The 22,596-nt window shown below is 55.0% G+C and overlaps 2 protein-coding genes and 1 long non-coding RNA gene across 3 annotated transcripts in view; 1 reads left to right on the forward strand and 2 right to left on the reverse strand.

The window, feature by feature from the left end:
- Positions 1 to 291: 291 nt before the first annotated feature.
- The window catches only part of LOC120748228 (zinc finger protein 271-like), a gene marked incomplete at its 3' end in the record, with an annotated part of 146,036 nt that continues 123,731 nt past the window's right edge, over positions 292 to 22,596 (forward strand). Inside the window, 1 exon segment of the mRNA XM_058419143.1 lies at positions 292 to 1,225. Within this exon segment, the coding sequence (XP_058275126.1) occupies positions 292 to 1,225 (934 nt within the window).
- On the reverse strand, positions 8,911 to 12,180 carry LOC131378476 (uncharacterized). The gene is made up of 4 exons (XR_009207525.1): positions 11,321 to 12,180; positions 10,876 to 11,035; positions 10,582 to 10,695; positions 8,911 to 10,161 (listed from the first exon to the last, which is right to left on the reverse strand). It is a non-coding gene; the product is annotated as an uncharacterized LOC131378476 (long non-coding RNA).
- On the reverse strand, positions 12,434 to 16,081 carry LOC120748223 (serine/threonine-protein kinase pim-1-like). Its single transcript, XM_040054334.2, has 6 exons — positions 16,077 to 16,081; positions 14,317 to 14,818; positions 14,214 to 14,264; positions 13,642 to 14,008; positions 12,817 to 12,993; positions 12,434 to 12,570 (listed from the first exon to the last, which is right to left on the reverse strand). The coding sequence occupies exons 1-6, from the start codon at positions 16,079 to 16,081 to the stop codon at positions 12,464 to 12,466; spliced, it is 1,209 nt and encodes a 402-aa protein (XP_039910268.1). The 3' UTR covers positions 12,434 to 12,463.

The raw sequence follows: 22,596 nt of genomic DNA on the forward strand, positions 1-22,596 counted from the left end.
TTGCCCAAACCAGGATTTCCCATTCCCAAACCTTGGCTGGATGGAGGAGGAGGCTGCAAGGAAGAGGAAGTTGCCCCAGGACAGCCAGGCAGGTGAGGAAGAAGTCAGTGCCCCTTTCCCCGCCTCTCCTGCTCCATCTCCCAGGCCAGCGTGGCCCCTGGCTGCAGGACAACCCCGCTGCCGACGCCGTCCTGCCGGGGATGCATTGGGGGATCTCCTTCCCCTTCCCTGTGGCACAGAGGCAAATCCCATCCTGTCCTTGTCCTTCCTCTCCCAGACAAGGAGCTGAGGATGGAGACCAAGGAGGACAAATCGCCGCGCCAGAACCTTGTGGAAGAGGCCATTTTGAGTGGCTCCATGGCACAGGAATCCAAAAGGGAGAAAAAGCGACGGAGATCCTACAGGAGGAAGGACTCCAAACCCATCCCAGGGTGCAACAAGGAGGAAAGACCAACCCTGTGTCGGGAAGGTGGACAGAGCTTCAGCCAGAGCAGCACCCCTGTCCAGCACCCGATCATCCACACTGCAGAGAGGCCATATGAGTGTTCCGTGTGTGGGAAGAGGTTTCGCACCAGCTCAGATCTCCTCGTGCACCAGCGGGTTCACACAGAGGAGAGGCCCTTCCGCTGCCCCGACTGCAGGAAGGGCTTCAAGCACAGCTCCCACCTCAACAGGCACCGGCGCATCCACACCGGGGAGAGGCCCTACGAGTGTAGGGAATGTGGGATGAGCTTCAGACAGCGCTCCAACCTGATCTGCCACCTGAGGATCCACACCGGGGAACGGCCCTACAAGTGTGAGCAGTGTGGGAAGAGCTTCAACCAGCGTTCCTCCTTGATCCTCCACCAGAACATCCACGCTGAGGAAAGGCCATACAAGTGTGGGGAATGTGGGAAGGGCTTCAACCAGAGGTCCCAGCTGATCATCCACCAAATGATCCACACTGGGGAGAGGCCCTACGAGTGTCTCGAGTGTGGGAAGAAGTTTCGGACCAGCTCAGATCTCCTCGTGCACCAGCGGATTCACAGAGAGGAGAGGCCCTTCCGCTGCCCCGACTGCAGGAAGGGCTTCAAGCAAAACTCCACCCTCATCACCCACCGGCGCATCCACACCGGGGAGAGGCCCTACGAGTGTCCCCAGTGTGGGAAGAGCTTCTCTAGGAGCTCTAACTTGAGGCAACACCAACGGAGGCATCGGTAAGGGAAGCCCTGTGAGTGCCCCGACTGTGGGAAGAGCTTTGTGCACTGCTCCAACTCCATCCCTCATCAGAGGACCCACAGTGGGCAGAGCCCTGGTGACCAACATTTCCCGTGACCCACGCTGAGAAGTCACCTCTCACTTTCTCTGCCCCTGGCAATGATGTGAGCTGGGACCGAAGAACATGAGGGTCTGGCCATGGCCCCTCCATTGTATTTGAGCCCATCTCAGGTCATTGCCAGGGGCAGGAAAGGGACTCTCTCTCTCCCCCAAGGTGAATGGTGTCCTTTCCAGGCAGGAGGAAATACGTGGCTGGGAAGAGCCAGTCAGTGTTGTTGTAGTTTTCCCTGTGTATCATTTGTCTTATCCCTTCTGTTATCAATATTGTTTCTGTTCCTAGTTGTTCCTAATCTTGTTGCTATTCCTAGTAAGTTCTTCTTATTCTAGTCCGGGATCTTTGCCTTTTGTACTTTCCATGGGAGTCTTGATGGCAGTGAGCAGCAGCTCGGTTTTAGTGGGGACACAAAACTGGGGAATCCCATTCCTAAACCCTGGCCTGTGGCAACCGAGCATCCCAGCTGGTCCCAGCCCTGGTTCCCCTGGCAGCAGCCTTGGGAGCAGGTCCCTGGCTGGGGGCTGTGGGAACCTCTTCACTCTGGGGCCCAGGGACAGCACTGGAGGGAAGGGCTGGAGCTGAGTCGGGGCAGGTTTAGGTTGGATCTTAGGAAAAGCTTTTTCCCCCAGGGACTGCTCGGGCCCTGAACAGGCTCCCAGGGAAGGGTCACAGCTCCAGGGCTCTCTGAGCTCCAGCAGCGTTTGGACACCGCTGCCGGGCCCAGGCTGGGATTGTTGGGGTGTCCTGTGCAGGGCCAGGAGTTGGACTCGAGGATCCTGATGGGTCCCTCCCAACTCAGCCAATTCTGTGCTTCTGGGATCCCATGGCCCTGGGAATGGGACTGCCAATGGTTGCCATGGCAACGGGCTCTGGCTCCAGGCCTGAGCTGGTGTCCATGGAACCACCCCTGGCCTGGGGTCTGCATGGAGCTGCCAAGGGACCGACCATAGCAACAGGGGCTGGGGATGGTTGCCATGGAAACTGACCATAGCAACAGGGGCTGGTGATGGTTGCCATGGAAACTGACCATAGCAACAGGGGCTGGTGATGGTTGCCATGGAAACTGACCATAGCAACAGGGGGCTGGTGATGGTTGCCATGGAAACTGACCATAGCAACAGGGGCTGGTGATGGTTTACTGCTAAGGAACCGAGCTGTCACAGGCCCTCAGAGGGGTTCCGTGGGGACTTTCCAAGAGTCTCCAGGCTGTTCCCCAGCTGGAATGTCCCAGGCAGAGACAGGGGCTCCATGGAGACTTCCCAGGGGTTTCTGGGGATGGGAAAGAGCCCTGTGGCCAGAGGCAGTCACAGCCACTCCATGGAGACATCCCAGGGGATCTTGGGCTGCAGAGGCACCGGTCTGTCACAGGCACTCATGGGGTTCCATGGTGACATCCCAGGAATCCCCAGGCTGCCAAAGAGCCGGGATGTCCCAGACACTCACAGGGGTTCCTGTCATGGGCAGAGTGGGAGCTTCAGGCAAAAGCTTTATTTCTTCATTGGAGAAACTCCTGCTGAGTCATGAGGTGGAGAAATGACACCCAACAGCCACCATGGATCCTCAAACCCCTCCAGGATGCCTAGACTTTCAAAATTCCATCTAAGAGGGACTGCGAACAGCTGGATCCAATCCTAGCCCCTGAGTTTGTCTATGGTTCATGTGCAAAATATTGGAGAGGTAGAATTGAACCGTATGCAATTTGTCCCACAGGATTAATGATGAAATACCAGATCTATTTCTGTAAATACAGCTATGATTGGCTCTGATCAGGATTAGACAGAAAGATTTATTTACACCACAGAGTAAATAAAAAAAGAGTTATTTACTTCACAGTATAGGAGTTATAACAATTATAGAATATAGTGCTCTAGGAAGCAATTTTTAAGGAAACAGGGCCTTGCTGGAGCTGTTTGAGCCCCTGCCAGGCAGAGCCTCCTGCTCCAGCAGGAACTGCCTTTCCTGTGCCAGGACCAGGGCAGATCCCATGGCAGGAAAAGCCCCAGGCCAGCCCCAACACAGTGAAGGCCTCGGGCACAAGTGCAGAGTGCCGTGCTGGGAGCTGTGCCAGGGAGAGCCTGAGGCACCAAAGGCACCTTGGCAGCAGCAGCTGCTTCCAGGCCATGGCCAGAAGCCTCCCTTGGCAAGGCGGCCTGGTGGCCACCACTGCAGAGCTGCTGCTCCAGGGCTCATTTCTGGCTGGGCTCTGCCCCAGCCACCAGAGTGTGAGCTCAGCCCTGACTCTGTCACAGCCGCTGTGCCTGAGCCCTGCAGAGCCTACTAAAACCTTTGTCCACCTTTGCATTTCCAATCAGCTGTGTTTCCATGGCAATTTCCATGACAGGTGTCCTAGGGTAACTTTATGATGCTTGTATCCCCAATCCTCTGTTCTGTTTCTGCTGTATATTGAGTTCTGTGTCTTTAAGATTGGCTCTAAGGGCAAGCAGAAGCACGGAGATTGTTTTGAGAAACTGCCTGACTCCTACACATTCTGCTCCGGACGGGGTGTTCGGTGGAGGCTTGGAGAGACTGCAGGACTGAGATTTTTTTGCTTTTAGTTAGTTTCAGCTAGCTAGGGCAGAGAAGTTCCCTGGACTGTTTATTTTCCCTTTTTTCTTGGGACTGTTTAAACCTGCTGTGGACTGGAAAAACCCAGGGGATCACCGGGGGCTGCACCTGCGGCCCACCGGGGCCTGGACCTCGGCATTTTCCAGCAGCGCCGGAGGGACTGGGACTGAGGAGAGACTGAGAGAGAGCCGAGCTCCACCCACGGCAAGAACTTTCTCAATTTGCCATCTCACTCCAGAAGGAGAGGTTTTATTGTTTCATATTATTCGTTCTTTATACTTGTATGCACGTTGTTTGTTAAGTAAAATAGTTTTTTCCACTTTTCTCTGAGGAAGTTCTTTACTGGACTGGTTGGGGGGAGGGGCCATTTGGGTTTGCTCCCCGGAGGGATCCTATTCAGGGCTTTTCTCCCAAATTTGCCCTAAACCAGGACAATACCTTTTTATTGACGCTCAAGAGAGTGGAAAAAAACTTGTATTGATTAATTGCATTTTAGTTGTCCTTTATATAAAAATAAAACAGTCAGTAGCCATGTTACTCCTTAAATTCCTAATGTCTCTTAGAATAAAGCCCTTTCTCTGTTTCTATTTCCCAAGCTTTTTTAAAGTTTTAATACCTTTCTAGTCCCTACATTTATTTTCTTAACCAAAAAGAACTCCAATGTTGTCCCTAAGACATAGCTTTTACACTAAAAATACACAAATTAAAATAACTATTCTATTAAGCTCAGTAATTATAATTTACAAAAAGTATATAAAATACTAGAGTTTGTGCCAAGTATATTTAGTTTATAGTTTCTTCATCCTACCCTACGTCTTAGTTCCAACAACATGGTTTAAAAATTTATCAATAATTACACCCCGTTTATTAGAAGAAAAGTAGGGGTTGAGGCTTTTCAATCTCTCATTTCCTTCTTCTCTTTTAAATCAATTACATCACTTTTAAAAAATGTTCATTGTCCCCTAAATATTAAAGATACCACCTATAAGTAAGCACAAAACCAAAAAATAAATCTAACCATAAAGAGTATTTCTCAAGTTATCCATGTCTTGGTTTGAAAAGACAGGTATCTGCTAGGGATAGGCAGGCCTCTCTAGGAATGGGGAATTCCAATCCCTTCCCTCCAAGTTATTATAATTTGGAAGATTAAAAAAAACCTTTTCAGTCAGAGCTATGGGGAAAGGAGTAACAGTCCTTTACTAGTAAATATAACAGGACAGACAAACGACAACAGCAATTCTAATAATAATAAGAACAGAACCAAGAACCCCGAGGGGCTTTGTCTCACAAGTCCCGGGCAGTCTGATCTCTTGGAATCCCGAGAGCACCAAACCGAAACGGTGGAAACTCCGGTGCTGATGGCTGGAAGCGGTGGATTGTCCTCGGCAGGCAGGGGGGTGTCCTGGCAGGCAAAGTGAGCAGTGCTGGAGAAGCCGCGGCAGCTGGACCCGGGCTGACCCAAAATCCAGCAGGGCAGGCAAAAAACCTCCGAATTCCTGGGCGCTCCAACAGATGATAGAATTTTCAGGACCAAATCCCTCCGCTAATTGTGGAATCCACGCAGCTACCAGTCGCCCGACCATCCTCCCCGGAAAACTGAGAGCCGAAAAGAACCCCCACCCTCAGCTCCCGGGAGCCTTTTTCCTCCCCATAAACTAAGTGATCCACACCTTTTGTCCAGGTTAAGCACCCTTTAACTATCAGGATTTAGTCTCCTAGCAACTTATGGGGGGGGAAAAATTCCACAGGAAAACCTAACCCCCAACATTCTGGAAGCACGGAGGATTGGTAAGTGGAGAAACAGAAGCTGCTGTGGGAAAAGGGACGTTATGTGGAGGGGAATTTTGTGCAGAATAGGCCCTTAGACCCAAGCCAGATTCTGTCTGTTGAAACCTCCCAGTTTCATGGTGTTGGCAGCTGGGCAGCCTTGGCCTGATGCTGATGGACACTGGGTGTGCAGGGAGGGAATCACTCACCATCAGTGCATGTCCCTGCATAGGAGTTGGACGTGCTGCCTGGGAGGAGAAAAGGACAGGTGAGAGTCTGCAGCTGCCCCAGGTACTGCACAGACTGATCCACGGTGGGCACCCCCTGATCCACCCTCTATCAACTGTCGGGATCAATAAATGAATGCCTGGCACAGCTGTGGCTCTGCATGAGATCTGGCACCACCACTCTCCCCTTTCTGTGATGCTGGGGCAGGAGAGCAGCAGGATGCTCTCCTGGCACTGGCAGGAATGTCCCTGCTGCCAAATGCTCTATTGGAGTGCACCCTGACCCCCAGCATCCCAACTACCTGGGGCCATGCCATGGGGCAGGGCAGGGTCCCCTGCCTCAGCTGGGGTCTGGGGGGCCTGGCAGTGTTTCCTGTCTGTGCCCCAGTGCCACGACTCACCTGTGACACTCGGGTTCAGGGGAGCACTGAGGGCAGAGTTCCTCACTCGGTTGTTGTTGTCCCTGTGGTGCATTCACATCCACATGTGAATGTCCCTGTGCTCCCCCTCAGCAGGGTCAAGTGCATGAAGGAGCTCCCCTGGCCCTCTTGGGCTTTCAGGCTGTGCACTTGCACCCCGTGCTTGCAGGAGATGATTCAGGTGACAGGAGACTTTGGGACAATTTAACACCAAAACAAAACCTGTTCTCCCTCCTGATGAGCAATGGGATTCATGTAGAGGTCAGGAGTTTGGAGATCAGCTGGAGGGGTGGCACATGAATTTCTGTGGCCAGGGCAGGAAAATGTCTCATATCTGGAAGGAGAAGAGTTTCCTTTCCAGGGATTTGCCCGTGGGGAACAAAGACCTTCTCCCTTCCCATCTCCAGACCCACATCTCCAGTCCATTTGTGGGTCCTATCCCTGTACCCACCATCCCCTGGAGAGCTGCAGCTGTCCTGGGCCATCACATCAGCACCTGCACCGTGGGGTTTGGGTCAGACGGGCAGCAACCCAGCTCAGCCCTGTGGCCCTGTCCACGCTCCCACTGCTGACTCTTTGCTGGGCCAGCACCTTCCCATCCATGTGGCTTCCTCCTGCATCTCCCTTGTCTCCCAGATGTACACCTGCCCAAGCTCATTTTGGTTTGGTTTGTGCTCCCAGGTTGATGCCTTTGGCTGGTTCCAGGGACATCCCAGACCACGGGACGTCATGCTCAGTGAATAAAGTGGGGAGAGGAAGGAGGAAAGGGTGACATTTGGAGTGAGGGTTTTTGTCTTCCCAGGTAACACTTAGGCAGGACGGGGCCCTGTTTCACCAGTGGCCAGGGTCAGCACCAAAGACACAGACACCAACTTAAGGAATTGTGGAATTTATATCATGCAAAGCTGCAAAGAATTACAAAAGGATGAGCTCAGCAAAGCACATCATCATTAGCAAAGAATTACAAAAGGAGCTCAGCCATGCATCCAGTCATTACTACCAAAGACTGCCTGTAGGCATTTAGAAAGATCCATCAGCAGTTCCCCTCAGACTTTACCATCATCTTGAGCCACACATCAGCTGGGAGAAGCCAAGGACTGCAGAGCCACTCCCAGACACTGGGAATTCCTGCAGCTGCATCCACCTTTGCAGGAAACAAGGCTTCCAGCCTCACTGGGACAGGGCCCAGCTTCTACATTGTCAAGCAAACAAGCTGACATCACTTCTAGTGTGGGAACATCTGGTTTCATTCTTCTGTTGGGTTTCTCCCAAAGCCTGGCCAGGGCTCAGGGAGGAACCAAGGCAGTTGACTTTGATCCTACAGCCCCAAACAAGGCCAGATGGGGCCTTGTCTGATTCTTCAACACAGAAAGGTCAATCCACATTTCACCACTGAACTGATACAGAGATCATATTGGTAACAGTGCTTCAGTAATGAGCAGACACAAAGATAACCTTTGCTTGGAAGCTTTATCCAGAGGTCAGCTTTGCCTCAGGGCCTGTTGTTCAGGCTTCAGTCAGGACCTGGTGTACAGGCCTCAGTTTTTCAATGGGTCCTTTGACCTACAGATGAACTACAACCTTCATAACAATCCTTTCAAACCAGAGTCTTAGATTGAAGTATTGGGCATAAAGGCATCACCTCTTCAATTTCAATATCTTGTCTTCAATTTAAGTGCTGCTGAAGCTCATTACTCAGGGCTGTAATTCACATTCCTTCTAAAACATGCCTAATTAGTTGCTATTCTCTGTTATTTATCAAATCCCCCTTTTTTTCTTGAGACCATGTCTCTTTTCAGACAGTCTCAGCACTCCATTTCCCAGCACAAAGTGTCCCAACAATTTGAACATGCAATCATAACACACCAAGTGCTCACACTGCAATGATTACAATCACTGCCACAAATACTTTTCACAGCAGCCTCCAATTTTGTGGCCATGAGGCCAATCCCACCAAGAAGAATTGTCTTCTTTCTGCCACTCTTCTACTGCTCTTTCTATCAAGGTGATTCCTGACTGTTGGACTTCAAACAGGCTGGGACAGGTCCCCAACTCCTCATTTTTTCAACTGCTCTTTTAACAACCCCTTCATCCATTCAACCACTCCTGCAGCTTGGGGATTGTCTGGGATATGAAAAACCCAGCAGCCTTAATTATTGTATTTTTCACTGTAACAGACAAAGCATTCTGCATCACACTATCAGCAAACCCTCTAAAAATAACCAATTTCTTCCTATCCTCCTTTTTTCATTGTATACAATTTCACAAAATTTAGCACTGACCTTTGGGTCTGGCCAATGCTTTTCTGTAGGCTATTTAGTGTAACATCCTTGAACACACAAAGCTACCAAATCAGTATTGTCGGCACTCTTTCACCATCTTATTATTTTATATGGAGATACAGATATATAGATACTGATATAGAAAGATTTACAGATATAGATCGATGCAGACATATATGTACTTATACATTTATATATTTATAAACATAATATATATATAAATGTTAAAATATATATTAAAAGATCTAACTGTATTTTAAATATGTATATAGTTACTTAGTACATTACTATTATATCATTTGCACAAATGCATCTGAGCTCATGATTAAAACCTTCTTCTGTCGCTCCATGTTGGAGGGTTCCAACAAGAATTGTTCCTTCTGTTAGTGCTGTTTCCAGTGTCCTCATAAACAAAATTCAGCTTTTTCTTCCAAACCCACAAGTTCTTTCCCTTTCTCCATATGCAATTTCTGGATGCATTTTAATACATCCAGTGCTTCAGCTTCTTTGGAGCGACTCCCCCATGGCTTGCACAGTGCTCAGACCTCAGTCCACTCCAGAGCCAGTGACCACTAAAGAAGGTTTTCCCATCCCAGAATTTTGGAGGGGACTGGTTCCTCACATTTACATTGAAAAAGAGACATTTTGGTGTGATCTGGCCAGACTGTGCCAGTGTTGTTTAACCAGTGGGCAGGGTCAGCACCAAAGACACACACACCACCTGAAGGAATCAGTGTCATTTACTCCAGTTCAAAGCAGGAAAGGAGCACAAAAGGGGAGGCTCAGCAATGCTGAACTGGCACAGATCCAGAGGTCCAGACCCTCCTTTCTCTGCCCTTGGAGCTGCCTGCTCACAGCAGCCTTTTCCATCTGGAAGCTCTAGGTGGAGAAGGAGCCCCCACCTCTGTTCCTTGCACAACCCCCAGGAGCCCAGGGCTGCCATCTCAAGTCCCTGCTGGCCCTGAGGGCTCCCAGGTGCCTCAGGCTGCTGTGACACCAGTGCACACGGGAGGGAACAGTGGCAGGGGCTGTGCTGAAAGTCAGCTCCATGTGCTGCTGCTGCTGTGGGGGTCCTTTGTCCAGCCCTGCGCCAGAGTGAGGGATCAGATGCAGGCACTGCTGCTGCTCCCTGGGGATCAGCCACAATTTGCTTGTTGCTGTCAGGGCCAGCAGAAGCGGTGGCTGGAGCAGCGGGTGCTGACAGCGCCCCAAGCCCTGGGGCCGGAGGGGTCCCTGGGCTGGGGCTGGCAGGGAGCTGCCCCTTGTTCTCCCTCAGCCTCACGCAGAGCTGGGCCAGGCACAAGTGGGGCAGCACAGCAAACAGGGAGCCTGCCAGTCTCTTCCAGCCCTGTGTGCTCAGAGTTTGGGCCTTGGAGCTTCAGGTGGACAAAGGCAGCTGCTTCTGCTCCCTCTGGGTGTCCTCATGTTCAGCAGTGCTGCTCCATCAGTCTGTGCTCAGCAACGGGGAAAAGCCTCAGCCCTGCAGGGCCAGGAGCTGCCAAGCTCTCCCTGAGCAGCTCAGCCAGCGGGAAGGGAGCTGCTCCACATGGGAACCAGCAGCAAAGGACATTCCTTTTATAAAACGTTATCTGTTTCATAAAAAAGAAAAAAAAAAAGAAAAAAAATACATAAAATGTGAAAGATAATATCAAACCCCAAGTTTTCAGTGGAATATCTCCTGTAACTTTGGATTAAGAGGTAACTGATTGTTTGAAAAAGAGAACCCAGCTATTTACTTTGCGAATGTGCTGAGGACATGGATCCATCTTACTGACCTCAGCAGCCTTTTTTAAAGATTCTGGGGTTTGTTTCCACCATTGTTGTTTTAAATTGTGCTTGAAGCAATAGGAAATTGCTTGTGCCCTCCCAGCTCCAAGCAGGACTGGGAATCTAAACTCTGTCAAACCCCCAATCCTTTAGAAGATGACCTTCCTTCTCACCCTGTCAATGAGCTGCACATTCCCTTTGAAATTGTCAGGGCTTTCTAAAGGACACAAAGTCCCACTTACAGCTTTTTGCTCTGGTTTACAAGTGCAGAAGGGCAATTCTTCAGCCATTAACTCCAGATCACACTGTCTCAGGAACACGGCCCACTCGCCAGGTTTCGCCCACTCGTGGCACTTCTAGAGGAGGAAGAAAGTGCAATTGCACAATTGCAACGCCAAGGGAATGAAGAATGGGACAGACAAAACATCTTGTGGAGATACAGGAGTTCAGCTGGGACTGTGCAGCTTCTGGCTTCTTGCCAGTTGCATGTGGGTCCCTAACTGCAATCCCCTGGCCTGCAGGAGAGTCTCACTCACCTGCAAAAGCAGAAAGCTCAGGCACTGTGCTTGGAAAGGGCTCGTCTGGTGCAAAGCTGTCAGAGCAATGTGAGGGCAGAGCGAGCCCAGCCGTGCCCAGGGCTGAGCCCAGCAGAGCCCTGGCAGAGCCCAGAGCAGCCTCAGCATCCGCAGAGCCCGGCTGCAAGGAGAGAAACCAGAAAGCACTCGTCAGCTGAAGGCTCTGTGCCCTTGTCCCAAGCGCCCGCCGTGCCCAGGCCATGCTGGCCGTGCTCAGAGCGGTGCCCAAAGCTGCCCATCATTGCTGCCCTTGGGAGCAGAGCAGGAGGGCAGGACATGTGCCCACACTGCAGCCAGCCACGGCACATCCAGCCCCTCAGCAGCTGCCCAGAGCAGGATGCTCCTGTGCTCACTGCCAGCTCCCAAAATCCCTTATCCCACCCATGCCAAGAAGACATGGACCCACCTCACGCCATCTGCTGCCTCAAGAAAAGCTGCTCCCAAACGATGTCCTCAGCCTTCCCCAAGGGCACGGCCCATCCACGCCACAGCTGCTCCCAAGCACTTCCCAATCCAGACCGGACACTACCTAGAACACTTCCTTTAGAAAAACAAACAACAAACTACTGAAAATTGATTACAGACAAAAAGGGGAAACAAGAAAAATGGTAAAAGATCTTGTATCTGTCAGGGGCTTGAGAAAGGCCCAACCCCTACATGCTGGGGAAAAACCCACCCACGGGTGAGAGGGAAGCCCATGTTCTCTCCCATCCCCCCTGCACTGCCCCCCTAGAGATCCCAAAGCAACCAAGGGCAGTGGAGCAGCCCAAGCCCTTCCTTGCCTGCAAAGCAGAGCCGCCCATGGACAGGTTCTGGAGACCCACCTCTGCCCCCACCATGGGCGTTTGTTTGTGTTGGGCTGGCTGCCCCAGCCCCAGCCCCAGCCTGGGGCACGGTGCGTGGTGGGGGCTGTTGGCAGGGCCAGGAGCCAACTCCCATTTGGTAACCAGCCCAGCCCATCTCCCCAGCCCTGCCAAAAAGCAGCAAGGCAGCCGACTGAAGGATCAGTTGCATCCACCCCAGCAAAGGGGGGAACCTTTGGTTCCTGGCCAGGCTGAGCAATGCCCAAATCTGGGAGCATCCACCCGGGTGTGCACTCATCTGCAAATTCGCTGTGGAGCCCGGCTTTGAAGAAAGGGCCAGAATCCAAGTCCGGCATCTTCAGCTGTTGGTGGCCAGGTGCAGGAAGAGGTTCTCATCCTTGCTGTCATCCTCCAGGTCTCCAGCAGCAGCAAGCCCACCTGGTACAGCTTCTCCAGGGGCTCCTTCTTCCCTGGGGGTGAGACCAGGCTCTCAGTGTTCTGCCCACGGCCCCAGCTGTCAGTGAACCAGGACAAGCCAAAGCAGCCTGGATGGCAGCCACCAGTGCTGGGAAGAGCAGCTCAGCTCCAGCACAAGGGCTGCGGGTGCCCATCCCATGAGCCCTGCACAGTGCTATGGGGCAGGACAAAAAGTCTGGGCTGCTTTGCTTCTGATTGCCAGGGCACGTGTGCACCTGTAACTTACCAGGGCCCTGGATCAAAGTGTGCACATGGCTCTCTCCCTTCTTCTAGGGCAGATGAATATCCTGCACCCACGGTTCACACAACAGGTCTTCTAGTGAGGGCCTGTCCAAGAAGTGCGGGGATAAACACCACCTGATGAGAACTTGACAGTCTGGGGAGAGAAACCAGAAGCCACCGGTCAGTTGGAAAAGGCTCCTGTCCCACTATTCCCATGCCCAGGCCATGCTGCATGTGCTCAGAGCTGTGCCTAAACTTTCCCATCAGCTCCCTGTTTTGGAGGAGAGCAGGAGAGCAGGACATGTGCCACCTCCTCAGCAGCTGCCAGAGCGGGATGCTCATGAGCCCACTGCTGTCTCCCAACATTGGTATTCCCCCGTGCCCAGAGATGAGGATTCACCATGAGAGAGCCGCTGTGGCAGCGGGAGCTGGCCATAGCTCCTGTTCCAGCCCCTCCTGAAAGGGTGCTTTCCGCACACCATCTGGTGCAGCAGGATGCCCAGGGTCCAGACGGTTGCTGCCTCGCCATGGTACCACCCAAACTGGCTCCATTCCGGGGGGCTGTAGGATGGTGTTCCTATGGAATACAGGTGGAGTCCATCAGGGGGATGCTGCTGCTCCCAGAGCCTGGCCCCAGCGTCCCTGGGTGTGCGGGGGCTGCACCAGTGGCACACAGGGTGACCCGCTGCCCTCTCACCAGCACCTGGGACTTGTGTACAAACTCAGGCTTGGAAAAGAAGCCGCTGGTGTTGGAAGAGGGCAGCGGAAGCCTTGGCAAGGCCTGACCATGACATGCAAAAAATAATCAACTCAGTGCTGGGGAAAACCCGTCCCCTCATCCTCCCTGCCTGCACCGCCCCAAAAACATTATGGAGCCAGGGCAAACAAGGCAAGGGCAGCAGTCAGAGCCCTTTCTCGCCTGCACACCAAACCGGCTGGTGCACTGGTTCTGGCCCCCCTTCTCTGCTCCCACCACTCACAGGTGTTTTTGTCAGGCTGGCTGCCCCAGCCCCAGCGCCAGTCCTGGGCAGAGTGGTGGGCAAAGGCTGCCAGCAGGGCTGGAAGCTGGCCCCCCACCCACCCCTGCTCAAAAGCAACTGGGCTGAAGGTTCCCTCCTGTGACTGCCAGCAAATGGGAGAATCCCCACTGCCACACCCAGGTTGGGCCATGAGATCTTGGGCCATGACATGCTGGGACCACAAGCACACCACTGCCTGGGCTCACCTGCAAACTCAGTGTAGGCTGTCTCTTGAAGGTAGGTGCCACAGCCAAAGTCAATCAGCTTGGCCTGCCCGGTGGCCAGGTCAACCAGGATGTTCTCTGGCTTGATGTCCCTGTGAAAGACTCCACAGCTGGTGCAGTGCTGCACGGCTTCCAGGACCTGGCAGAACAGCTCCCGTGCCACCTGCTCCGTCAGGAAGCCCCGAGCTCGAATAAAATGCTGGAGGTCCTGACACCGCTCCGGGCGCTCCAGCACCATCACAATGCTGTTGGGGAGCTCAAGCCACTCCAGCAGCTGGATGACGCCAGGGAAGCCAGTGGACACCTTTTCCAGCAGCACGATCTCCACTGGTGCGCTGGTGCCGTTGGGCTGCGGGAGGAGCACGATGCTGTCAGTGGGGCTGATGCAGTGCCAGGGGTCGGGAAGACCTCACTCAGCTCGGGATGCTCTGCGTCCTCCGCTGGCCCCACGCCCGCTCCCTCTCCAGGCGTCCTGGCGGCTCCCACCCTGCCGGGCCTCGGCTCATCCCCGCCCGGCACGCCCCGGCTTCTCCCGCTGGCCCCCGGTCACTCACCAGCTCGCCCCAGCGCCGGATGCGGTTCCGTGGCACCCTTTTAATGGCCACCTGCAAAGCCAAGGGGAGCAGCAGGCTGAGCTCGCCGCCCGCCCTGCCAAGCCCCATCCTCCTTCTCCTCCGCCCCCTCCTCCTCCTCCACCGCCTCCCTCCTGCGCCCGTCGCCGGCCCCGCCGCTCACCGGGGCGCCGTCCGAGAGCCGCGTGGCCGCGAAGACGCGGCCGAAGCCGCCGCGCCCGAGCAGCGAACCCACTCGGTACCGCTCCTGCAGGGCGTCCTGCGCCTTCCCTGCCGGCGAGACGCGGCTGTCAGCGCTCGGCCCGGGGCCAGCAACGGCCCCCGAGCGCCTCTCCAGCGGCCCGGCCCCGGCATCCGCAGGCGTTCGCTCTTTCGAACGGGACGCCGCTGGCTCGGGGCCGGCGGCCGCGCTGCCGAGCGGAGGAGCCCGAGCCGGGGAATCCGCACAGGAGGCGGCGAGAGCGGCCGCGCCGTGTGTGTCCTCCGCGGGCGCCGGGAGGGGCCGGGGCCGGGCTCGGGGCCGCGCTCGGGGCCGCGCTCGGCACAGGCGCAGCCAAAGGATGGCGATGCCGCCGCAGCCCCTGGCGCTAATGCCGGCCCAGCAGCGCCACCGCCAGTACGGCCAGAGCCGGGCCAAGGCGAGACGGCGGCGGGACGCCCGGGGCCGGGGCCGGGGCAGCCCCGCCCGGGGCCGGGGGCGGGCCGGGGGCATGGCCCGGCCCGGCCTGGGGAGAGGGAGACCGGGAAAGGAGGGGGACACTGGGCAGGGGAAGCCCGGAGAGGCTGTGGGACCGCGGGAGAGGGAGAGGAGAAACAAGGAAGCGAAGATCAAATGGATTCTCTGCTGCCGCTGCTACCGCCGCTGCTACCGCTGCTGCCGCTGCCGCTGCAACTGAAGCGCCAGGGCCGTTCGTCCGCGTGTTCGTGTGTCCGTTGCCCCCGTGTCCCATGGCCGAGCCCCGCGCGCCCCGGGGACAGCCCCCGAGTCTGTCCAAACACGGGAACTTTGCTGTCTTGAGACGAGACCCAGAGTCTTGACTCCTGCACAAGGGCACAGGAATCCCCCTGCTTGCTGCTGTGCATTGTCCCTGCTGAGGGTCAAACACTATCGGGGCACATTCCCTGCCTGTAGGATTTGTACCAGCCCCAAGCCCTGCACTTGTGTCTCCAGCATTGCTTTCCAGCAAAACCAGGGGAAGGCAAACTGTGTGTAGCTCATGGTATTTCACAGTGTGTAAAACTTGCAAAGTCATTGATCTTGGAGGTGAGATCCATTTGGAATTAATGGGATGGAGATGTAGTGCAAGGTGGAAAAGGGGAGCAGAGAAATAAATGGAGGAGAACATCTTGGATTGTTCCTTTCCATTTTCATTTCACTTCTGGAAAGCTGTTTCAGTTTTCCAAGAATTCCCTCCACAGTCCTGTCTGGTTTTTTCAAGAACCTTTTGTGAAAAACAAGGTTGAGCTCCTGTCACAAGATGTGCCACCAGGTGCAGCTTCTCTTGCCTTTACACACTGTGTGTGCAGCACAGCTTTTGCAGCAAAGCAGGTCAAATGTTGGAGACCTTGACAACTTGTCCTTTCTTTTCCTGCTGGGCTGGGGAGCTGTGCCATTGGTGATGTTTTCATTGTTTCTGTTCTAACCTAAGAGAAAAAGGAGGTGCTCCCAGGAGCTGCTAAGGGAATACAACCCTGACTGAATTCAGAGAAAGAATCTCTAAGAGCCTGCAGCCAGAAATGGAGAGTAGTGTGATAATCATTCCCACATCTCCATGGACACCTAGAAAGTGACCTAGACCATGAAAATGGGCTGAGAGAGGCAGTTTGTTTCTGTGTTCAGTTTACATCATTCTGCATCTCCTGTGGTGCTGTAAATCAAGAGCACAATCAGTTCATGATCAGCACCAGAACAAGCTGTGTCACAGCACAGCTGGTCTGTAGCTGGACATATAAATTTGGCCATAAATAAGAAATGCAATTGGGCTCATCTAGTTCATTCTAGAAGAGAAGTGAACAAGTCCCTGGGGAGCAATGATAGGATAGATTTATACTGAAACAGAGCACCCCAGCCAATGCCATTCAACCCTGAATACAGACATATCATTAGCCAGGGAGCTGGGCCATGCAGAGACCCCAACCAATCAGTTGTCCCAGCCCAGCAATTTGAAACCCCTTAAAAAGGGGGCTCTGAACAATAAACCCTGCTGTTTGTCACATGATCTCGGTGAGTGCTGTCGTATGTCTGTCTCCAGCCTATGACCGTAATGTAATAAAGCTGGACCTCCCAGAGCAGATGAGAGCAAGAATCTGAAAAGGAGAAATGCAGGGAATGACTTGGTGGACTTTGTCTGGAAGAAGGGGAATTGTTTCTAATAATTTCTAGTCCATTCCTTCTGCTTTTATCCTTCTTACAAGGCCATCTGCATCCCAGATTCCTCATGAAATGAGAACCTTGAGCTTGTGGAACTGCATGAAAGATGCCCTGTTCCTCTGCAGGGACACTCAGGGTGAAACCAGAAGCAATTTGAAAGCAATTGTATTAAAGAAAAACCAGTTATTAAGCAGAGATTGATGTCAGCCACCCAGACCAACAACTGTGGGCAAATCTCTTTGGCTCAGCCTTCGAGCAGTGACCTTGAGTGGTGTCCCCACTGCAGGGAGGAAGCTCTACAGCTCCCCAAGGAGGGAAATGTCAGGAGACGCTGCTGTTAAAATTTGGGATGGGGATTTTCTAATCTCAAGTGCTGCCGTGTCAGTCAGATGTGCCCAGGCTGTGCCAGCTCAGCAGCTCTGCAGAAGTTCTCAGTGATGTCACTTGGTTGTTCCTTTCTCTGGGGATTTTACCGGCTCTGCCACAGCTTCAGCTCCTTCTCAGGATGTTGAACTTTGGCATGGAGGAGTCAGGCTGGTTTAAACATTACTCACCCCAAAAGCAGTGTGACCTCCTTTCTTCATTTCCCACTGGGGGCTTTGCAGAACAGGGCCTTGTTGGAATTGTTTGAGCCCATTCCAGGCAGAGCCTCCTGCTCCAGCAGGAACTGCCTTTCCTGTGCCATGACCAGGCCAGGTCCCGCTGCAGGAAAAGCCCCAGGCCAGCAGCAACACAGTGAAGACCTCGAGCACAAGTGCAGTGTGGTGCTGGACATGACCTGCCCCTCTACCAGCGTGCTTCTCAGCCCAGGGCACTGGGCATTGCCCCGCCGTGCCGTGCTCCAGCAGGGCAGCTCCTCTGCTGGGCACCCTCCAGCCGGGAGCCACACGGGAAGGCCATGCCAGGGGAGCGGGCCTGGCCTGGGCAGAGCGCAGATCTCCTTCCCCTTCTCTCTCCTGTCGCAGCATCTTCTGCAGCTCTCCCTTCTCTCCCCCTGTGTTAGATGCCGTGTAGGCACAGGAAGCCATGGACTTCATCCAGGCCTTTGCCACAGCCCTGACCAGGTCCCCACGGCCCGTTGGACGGGGGCTGTGCCTGGCCAGGGTGCTGGCTGTGCAGAGCAGCTGCTCCCACAGGGCACTGCACCCCACAGCTCTGGTCCTGCTGCCTGGGTGTCCTCCCTTAACGCTGCCCCATTGTCTCTGTCCCCCAGGTCCAGGACGAGGACCAGAAGCTGAAGTTTCTCGACAGTGTCTGCACCCTGTGCAGAACTGCCAAGGATGATGGCTTCTCCCAGGACCTGGATGATTTCTGCTGCAGATACAAGTTGGGAGAGATGATCCAGGTGAGGGTCACGCGGCGCTCTGGGGAAGGGGCAAGGACCCCCAGCAGGCTGTGAGGGCAGCGCGTGAGCAAGGCAAGGCTCTGGTGGCAGTGGGTGCTGGCAGCTGCCAGGTTTCAGCCCAGCTGTGCTCTGCAGGTGCTGCTGAAACTGGAGCCCAAGTACGAGATCTGTAGCCAGGTGTGGCGGCTCCTCACTCTGGAGGGGAAGGAGCCTGGGATTGTGTCCAGTCTTGTCCTGGCTGCTGCCAAAGGAACCCTGTCCCAGCCAGAACCAGGACACCCCCCAGTGCCATGCAGGCAGAGCACGCTGTGGGGAGGGTGCCCAGCTGCCCTGGGGAAGCAGGGACTGGCCCAGAGCACAGTGGAGCAGGGAGCAGCACTTGCCTTCCTTGCTGCCTGCCAGCTTTGCCTGGGGCCTTTGTGCCAGGCTTGCCAGGGCCCCCAGGGGCAGGAGCCCTCCTGGCAGGCTTTGCTTGAGGGCAGAGAACGCCTGGAGGGACAGTGCAAATGTGTCTCAGGAGTGGAGCTGAGCCACTGCTGCTGCTGGAGTGGGGGTCTGCTTGTGGGGCTCACCTGCAGCTGCTCTCTTCTCTCTTCCAAGGAACTGCTGGATTACATGGACACAGTGGCAGTGCAGGAGAGGGTCATGGGCAGGGTGAGGCTGCTGAGCCATTTGCTGGCCGACCCTTCCACTGTGCAGGTAAGGACCCACCACCCTCCAGCCAGGCCATCCCTGTGCCCTGGAACAGCCACAGCCCCAAAGTGCCTTCAGGCCTCAGCTGCCCACCCTCAGCCCTTCTTCTCTCCTGCCTGCCTCCCCCAGGCTGGTGAAAATGAGGACAGCGGTGCTGCCAGTGGACAGATCCAGATCCCAGTCCTGGGGAGGCTGCTGGGCCATCTGTTTTTCAAGTTGTTTAGGAAAGAACAAACCATCTTGATGGTGCTGAATAGTCTGTGCTCCCTCCTCACATTCCTCTCTAAGCAGAAATGTAAGAGAAGCTGTGGTGGGTTGCATCCCCGATGCACGGCCACATCCCCAGATACACCTGCTTATCTTCCTGGGCCTTGTAATGTCCCCTTGTTGTGCTTGGTGCAGGTGCCACCATGTCCCCAGTGCTGCTGTCACCCCCACTCCTGCCCCACACTCTCTCTCTCTGCCACGTCCTTGATGGTTCCACATAGCTGAGCTGCTCTTCCACGCAGGACTCAGCCCCACTCCACCCCTTCCCCACGTCCCCTGGACAGCTCCACCCTGCCACCCTCCAGCCCTGTGAGCCCTTTCCCCTGCCCAGGACTGCAGTCCCGGTGTAAGTGGGGGCTGCATGCAGAGCTCCAGGGGCTCGGAGCTTCCCAGGCCAGCAGCAGTGGGTACAGACACTGGAGGCAGGTCCCCCTTTCCACCAGTGCCCACCACCTCCTCCCGTGACCAACTGCTCCCCAGCCATTCCTGCATCCTGACGCTCGTCAGGTGGGGTCGGCTGCTGGCACAGTGGCTGTGTCTCAGTGATGCATCCGTGTTTCCCCTCTCTTTAGGTGCCACACAGCCAGAGGTTCAGGCTGAGCTCTGAGCATTCTGGGAATCTGAGATCATCTCCTTGCTGAATGTGCCCAGCAGCTGGAGAGTTCAGGTAACAAGCCCTCCCCCTTGCTGGGCCTGTCATCCGTGGCATCAGCAGGGGATTTGTGTGTGCAAAGGGGTGCAGAATCAGCGGGGCTGTCCCTGGTGAGAGGGTTCCCACTGTCCCTGAGCAGGGAACACTGTGCTGTCCCAGCAGCAGCAGCAGCAGCAGCAGCTCCCCAGCCCTGCTGGCCACCAGCGAGCCCTGGGTCTTGGTAGGGCCAAGGCCCCATATCTGAGAGCCCAGCCCTCCTCCCTGTCCCGGGGCCATCCTCATCCTCCCCTGCACAGGGACTGTGGGCACTGCTGCCAGCTTTCCTGCAGCCACTGCCGCCAGCACTGCCCAGCACCTGTGGCCAGGGCTGCTCGCACTGCCCAGTCAAGCAGCACCCTCGGGGCACTGGCTGGCGCTGGCCTCTGATCCCTCCCTTCCTGCCACAGGCCTTTGGGAGATACCTCAGGCGTGCTGAGAGGACAGGCATCGTCCTCACCACCATTGAGATCTTGGGATGCTCCAGCCTCCTGGACAAGCAAGTGCCAAGTGGAGTTTCTGGAGGTGGCCATGAAATCCCCTGGGCTGTGGCTGATGGATGGAAGTGGACTGTGGCTGCCTTTGAGCCCTGTCAGGTTCCTGCCTCCCTTCCTCCCAAAGCCAGGTGTGTGAGGCTCCTGAAGCCACCTTGAGGCAGCAGAGAGGGTGTCAAGATCCCACTTCTGACACCCAAATAATGTTAGGATCTGGTTGTTAAAGGATGCCTCAGGCAAAGTTAAGGAGCAAACAAGAGCATATGCCAAGGTCTCTAGTATGGATTAAGTATTAGAGTAAACGGGAGGTAGAAATAGAGGGGCAATGAGAAAGGGAAACAGACACACTCACACACACATTACAGAGATAGATTGTCACCAAAACATGGGTCCCTGTTGCCTACCGCTGGCTCTTCTGATCTTCTCAGTGGCGGGGATCCCCCAAAGTGTTCTCGAGGTACCAGTTTTATCTGTCTGAGTCCTGGATATCCATAAGGTGTCTGTGCTGTTGACACAACTTGGGTTGGCCTGTGTGTAAGCAGTTGCTTCCTTTTCCCACAGTTTGCCAGAGTGGGATTTTTTTATCCAGACAGGTTACCCAAATCTTCCTCACCAGGCGTGGCGTCTTGCGGTTTGTGTGGTCTGTGCTTTTCCCACAGTCTGCACAGTGGCATTTTGTCCCGTGTGCTGATTCCAAACCTCCGTTTAGGCCTGGAATTGACCCCTTCCTTTTTGCCATCTGTGCCTGGTGTTGTGGCTTCTCTTATGTGAACTTCCTTCTTTGGCAGTGCTTTGAGATGAGTTAACTGCGTTCTTTAGGTCCTGACAGAGGGATGGGCAGGGCAGCCCAAGACACGGCTGCACTGCAGTGGCTGCACCACCCTCACCTGTGTTCCCTCCAGGTGCCAAAGGTCATGAGACACATCTTTGTCTACTGTGATGAGAAAAACACAACAACTGCTCACAGCTTTCCCACACTGCTTGTCCTGATGGTGAGTAAGTGACCTGGGCAGGTCATCACGACAGCTCAGGAGGTTGCACTGATATTCAGATGCTGACCCTGACAGCCCAGAGGGCTTGTTCCCTGTGGGGAGAGGGGCCCCGAGACTCTCTGGCTGCCAGACCCAAGGAACAGTGCAGGACCCCCAAAGAGAGCAGGGCCCTCCATCCCACTGTTCTTCCCAGCCCAGGCCCAGAGCAGCCAAAGCTGGCCATGCAGCCCAGAGCCAGCTCGCTGCTCCCAGCCCCATGGGGAGCACCCATCAGCCGTGTCCACCTGCCCGGGCAGGGTCCCTGGGCACCCCGAGTCCTGCAGGGCTGGCCCAGGCTGTGCTGCGGTGGCCGAGGCAGCTGTGCTGACAGCGCTCTGCCTTGCAGCGACAAAGTCTGTCTGTGGAAGGCAATGTTCTCCATGCACCAGACTCTGAATAGGGTTTTGAAGGAGCTGCAGATTCAACTCCAGGACTGGCATAACAACATCTTAAGTCGGCAGCAGAACACCTGCCTTGCTTTCTTGGCTGTGAGTCAGCAGGCAAAGCCCATGTGCCCTTGCCCTCAGCTGCCAGTGGGAAGCGGGAGCTGTGCCAGGGGAGCACTGCCAGCTCTGCCCGAGCCTTCTGCTGCTTTCTTCCAGATGCTGGCCTCTGGTGATGTGCTGGAGAACAAAGTGTGTCCACTGGACAAAAGCTTGAATCTTCTGAGGTCTCCCAGAAAGGCAGTGGTCCCTCTGGTTCTCAGGGCTCTCGTGACGCTGTCAGAGAGAGTGGAGACAGTGAGCACACTGCTGTCAGGGGCAGACATGTGGCACCTGGACTCTGAGGTCTCAGGGGAGGTGGTGGCTTGGCCTGGGCTGGGAGTCAGGTGCTGGGGTGACTGCTGCAAATGCCCTGCCTGCCATGATGTGGCCTGGGGGCTGCCTGGGGAGCCACCAGGCACAGAAGTTCTCACAGAATGGAAACTGTCTTTCTTACAGGCAAGAAAAATGAAGAGCCTCCTGCCCTGAGCTGGTGGAATTCCTGTGGCATTGGTCTTGGGACATTTCAGTGATGGCCATGGACACCTGCCACAAAGTGCTGGAGCAGCTGAAGAAGAGCGAGGCCAGTGCCATAGCTGTGCAGATGGTGCAGAGGCTCTGGCACCTCTTTGATGTGATAAGGCTGATGTGGAAGCCTGAGGCCTGCAGAGGGACCCTGGGCAATGACAGCTGCCCTGCAGCCCAGCCCCGCAAGCAGCACTGGGAGCAGGCCCTGCTCCCCTGGGCTCTCCTGGGATGGATTTCAAGCCTTGCAGCCCAGCTCTGCTTCTGCCCACTCTGGGCTGGGACCCCAGAGAATCGCCCCTCACCTCAGCCACCTCAGCTCAGCCCCTCGTGGCCGTGGGCAGGGAGCTGCTGTGTGTGAAGCTCACCTTTCCTCCCTCCTACCAGGAGGAAGACTGTGTGCAGGAGCGCTCCATCTGCCTCTTCAGAGAGCTGCTGGGCAAAATGGTGTGGAGGGACACAAAGGCCA

The sequence above is a fragment of the Hirundo rustica genome, unplaced genomic scaffold (genome assembly GCF_015227805.2).
Source record: "Hirundo rustica isolate bHirRus1 unplaced genomic scaffold, bHirRus1.pri.v3 scaffold_98_arrow_ctg1, whole genome shotgun sequence".
Taxonomy (NCBI): domain Eukaryota; kingdom Metazoa; phylum Chordata; class Aves; order Passeriformes; family Hirundinidae; genus Hirundo; species Hirundo rustica.

What these genes read in the sequence shown, in the direction of transcription:
- LOC120748223 (XM_040054334.2), bottom strand. An exon ending in CGGAGGAGAAGGAGGATGGG is followed by an intron (nt 14,265 to 14,316) that starts GCTTGGCAGGGC and finishes TTGGCTTTGCAG; the next exon opens with GTGGCCATTAAAAGGGTGCC. An exon ending in GCCACAGCGGCTCTCTCATG is followed by an intron (nt 12,571 to 12,816) that starts GTGAATCCTCAT and finishes TTCTCTCCCCAG; the next exon opens with ACTGTCAAGTTCTCATCAGG.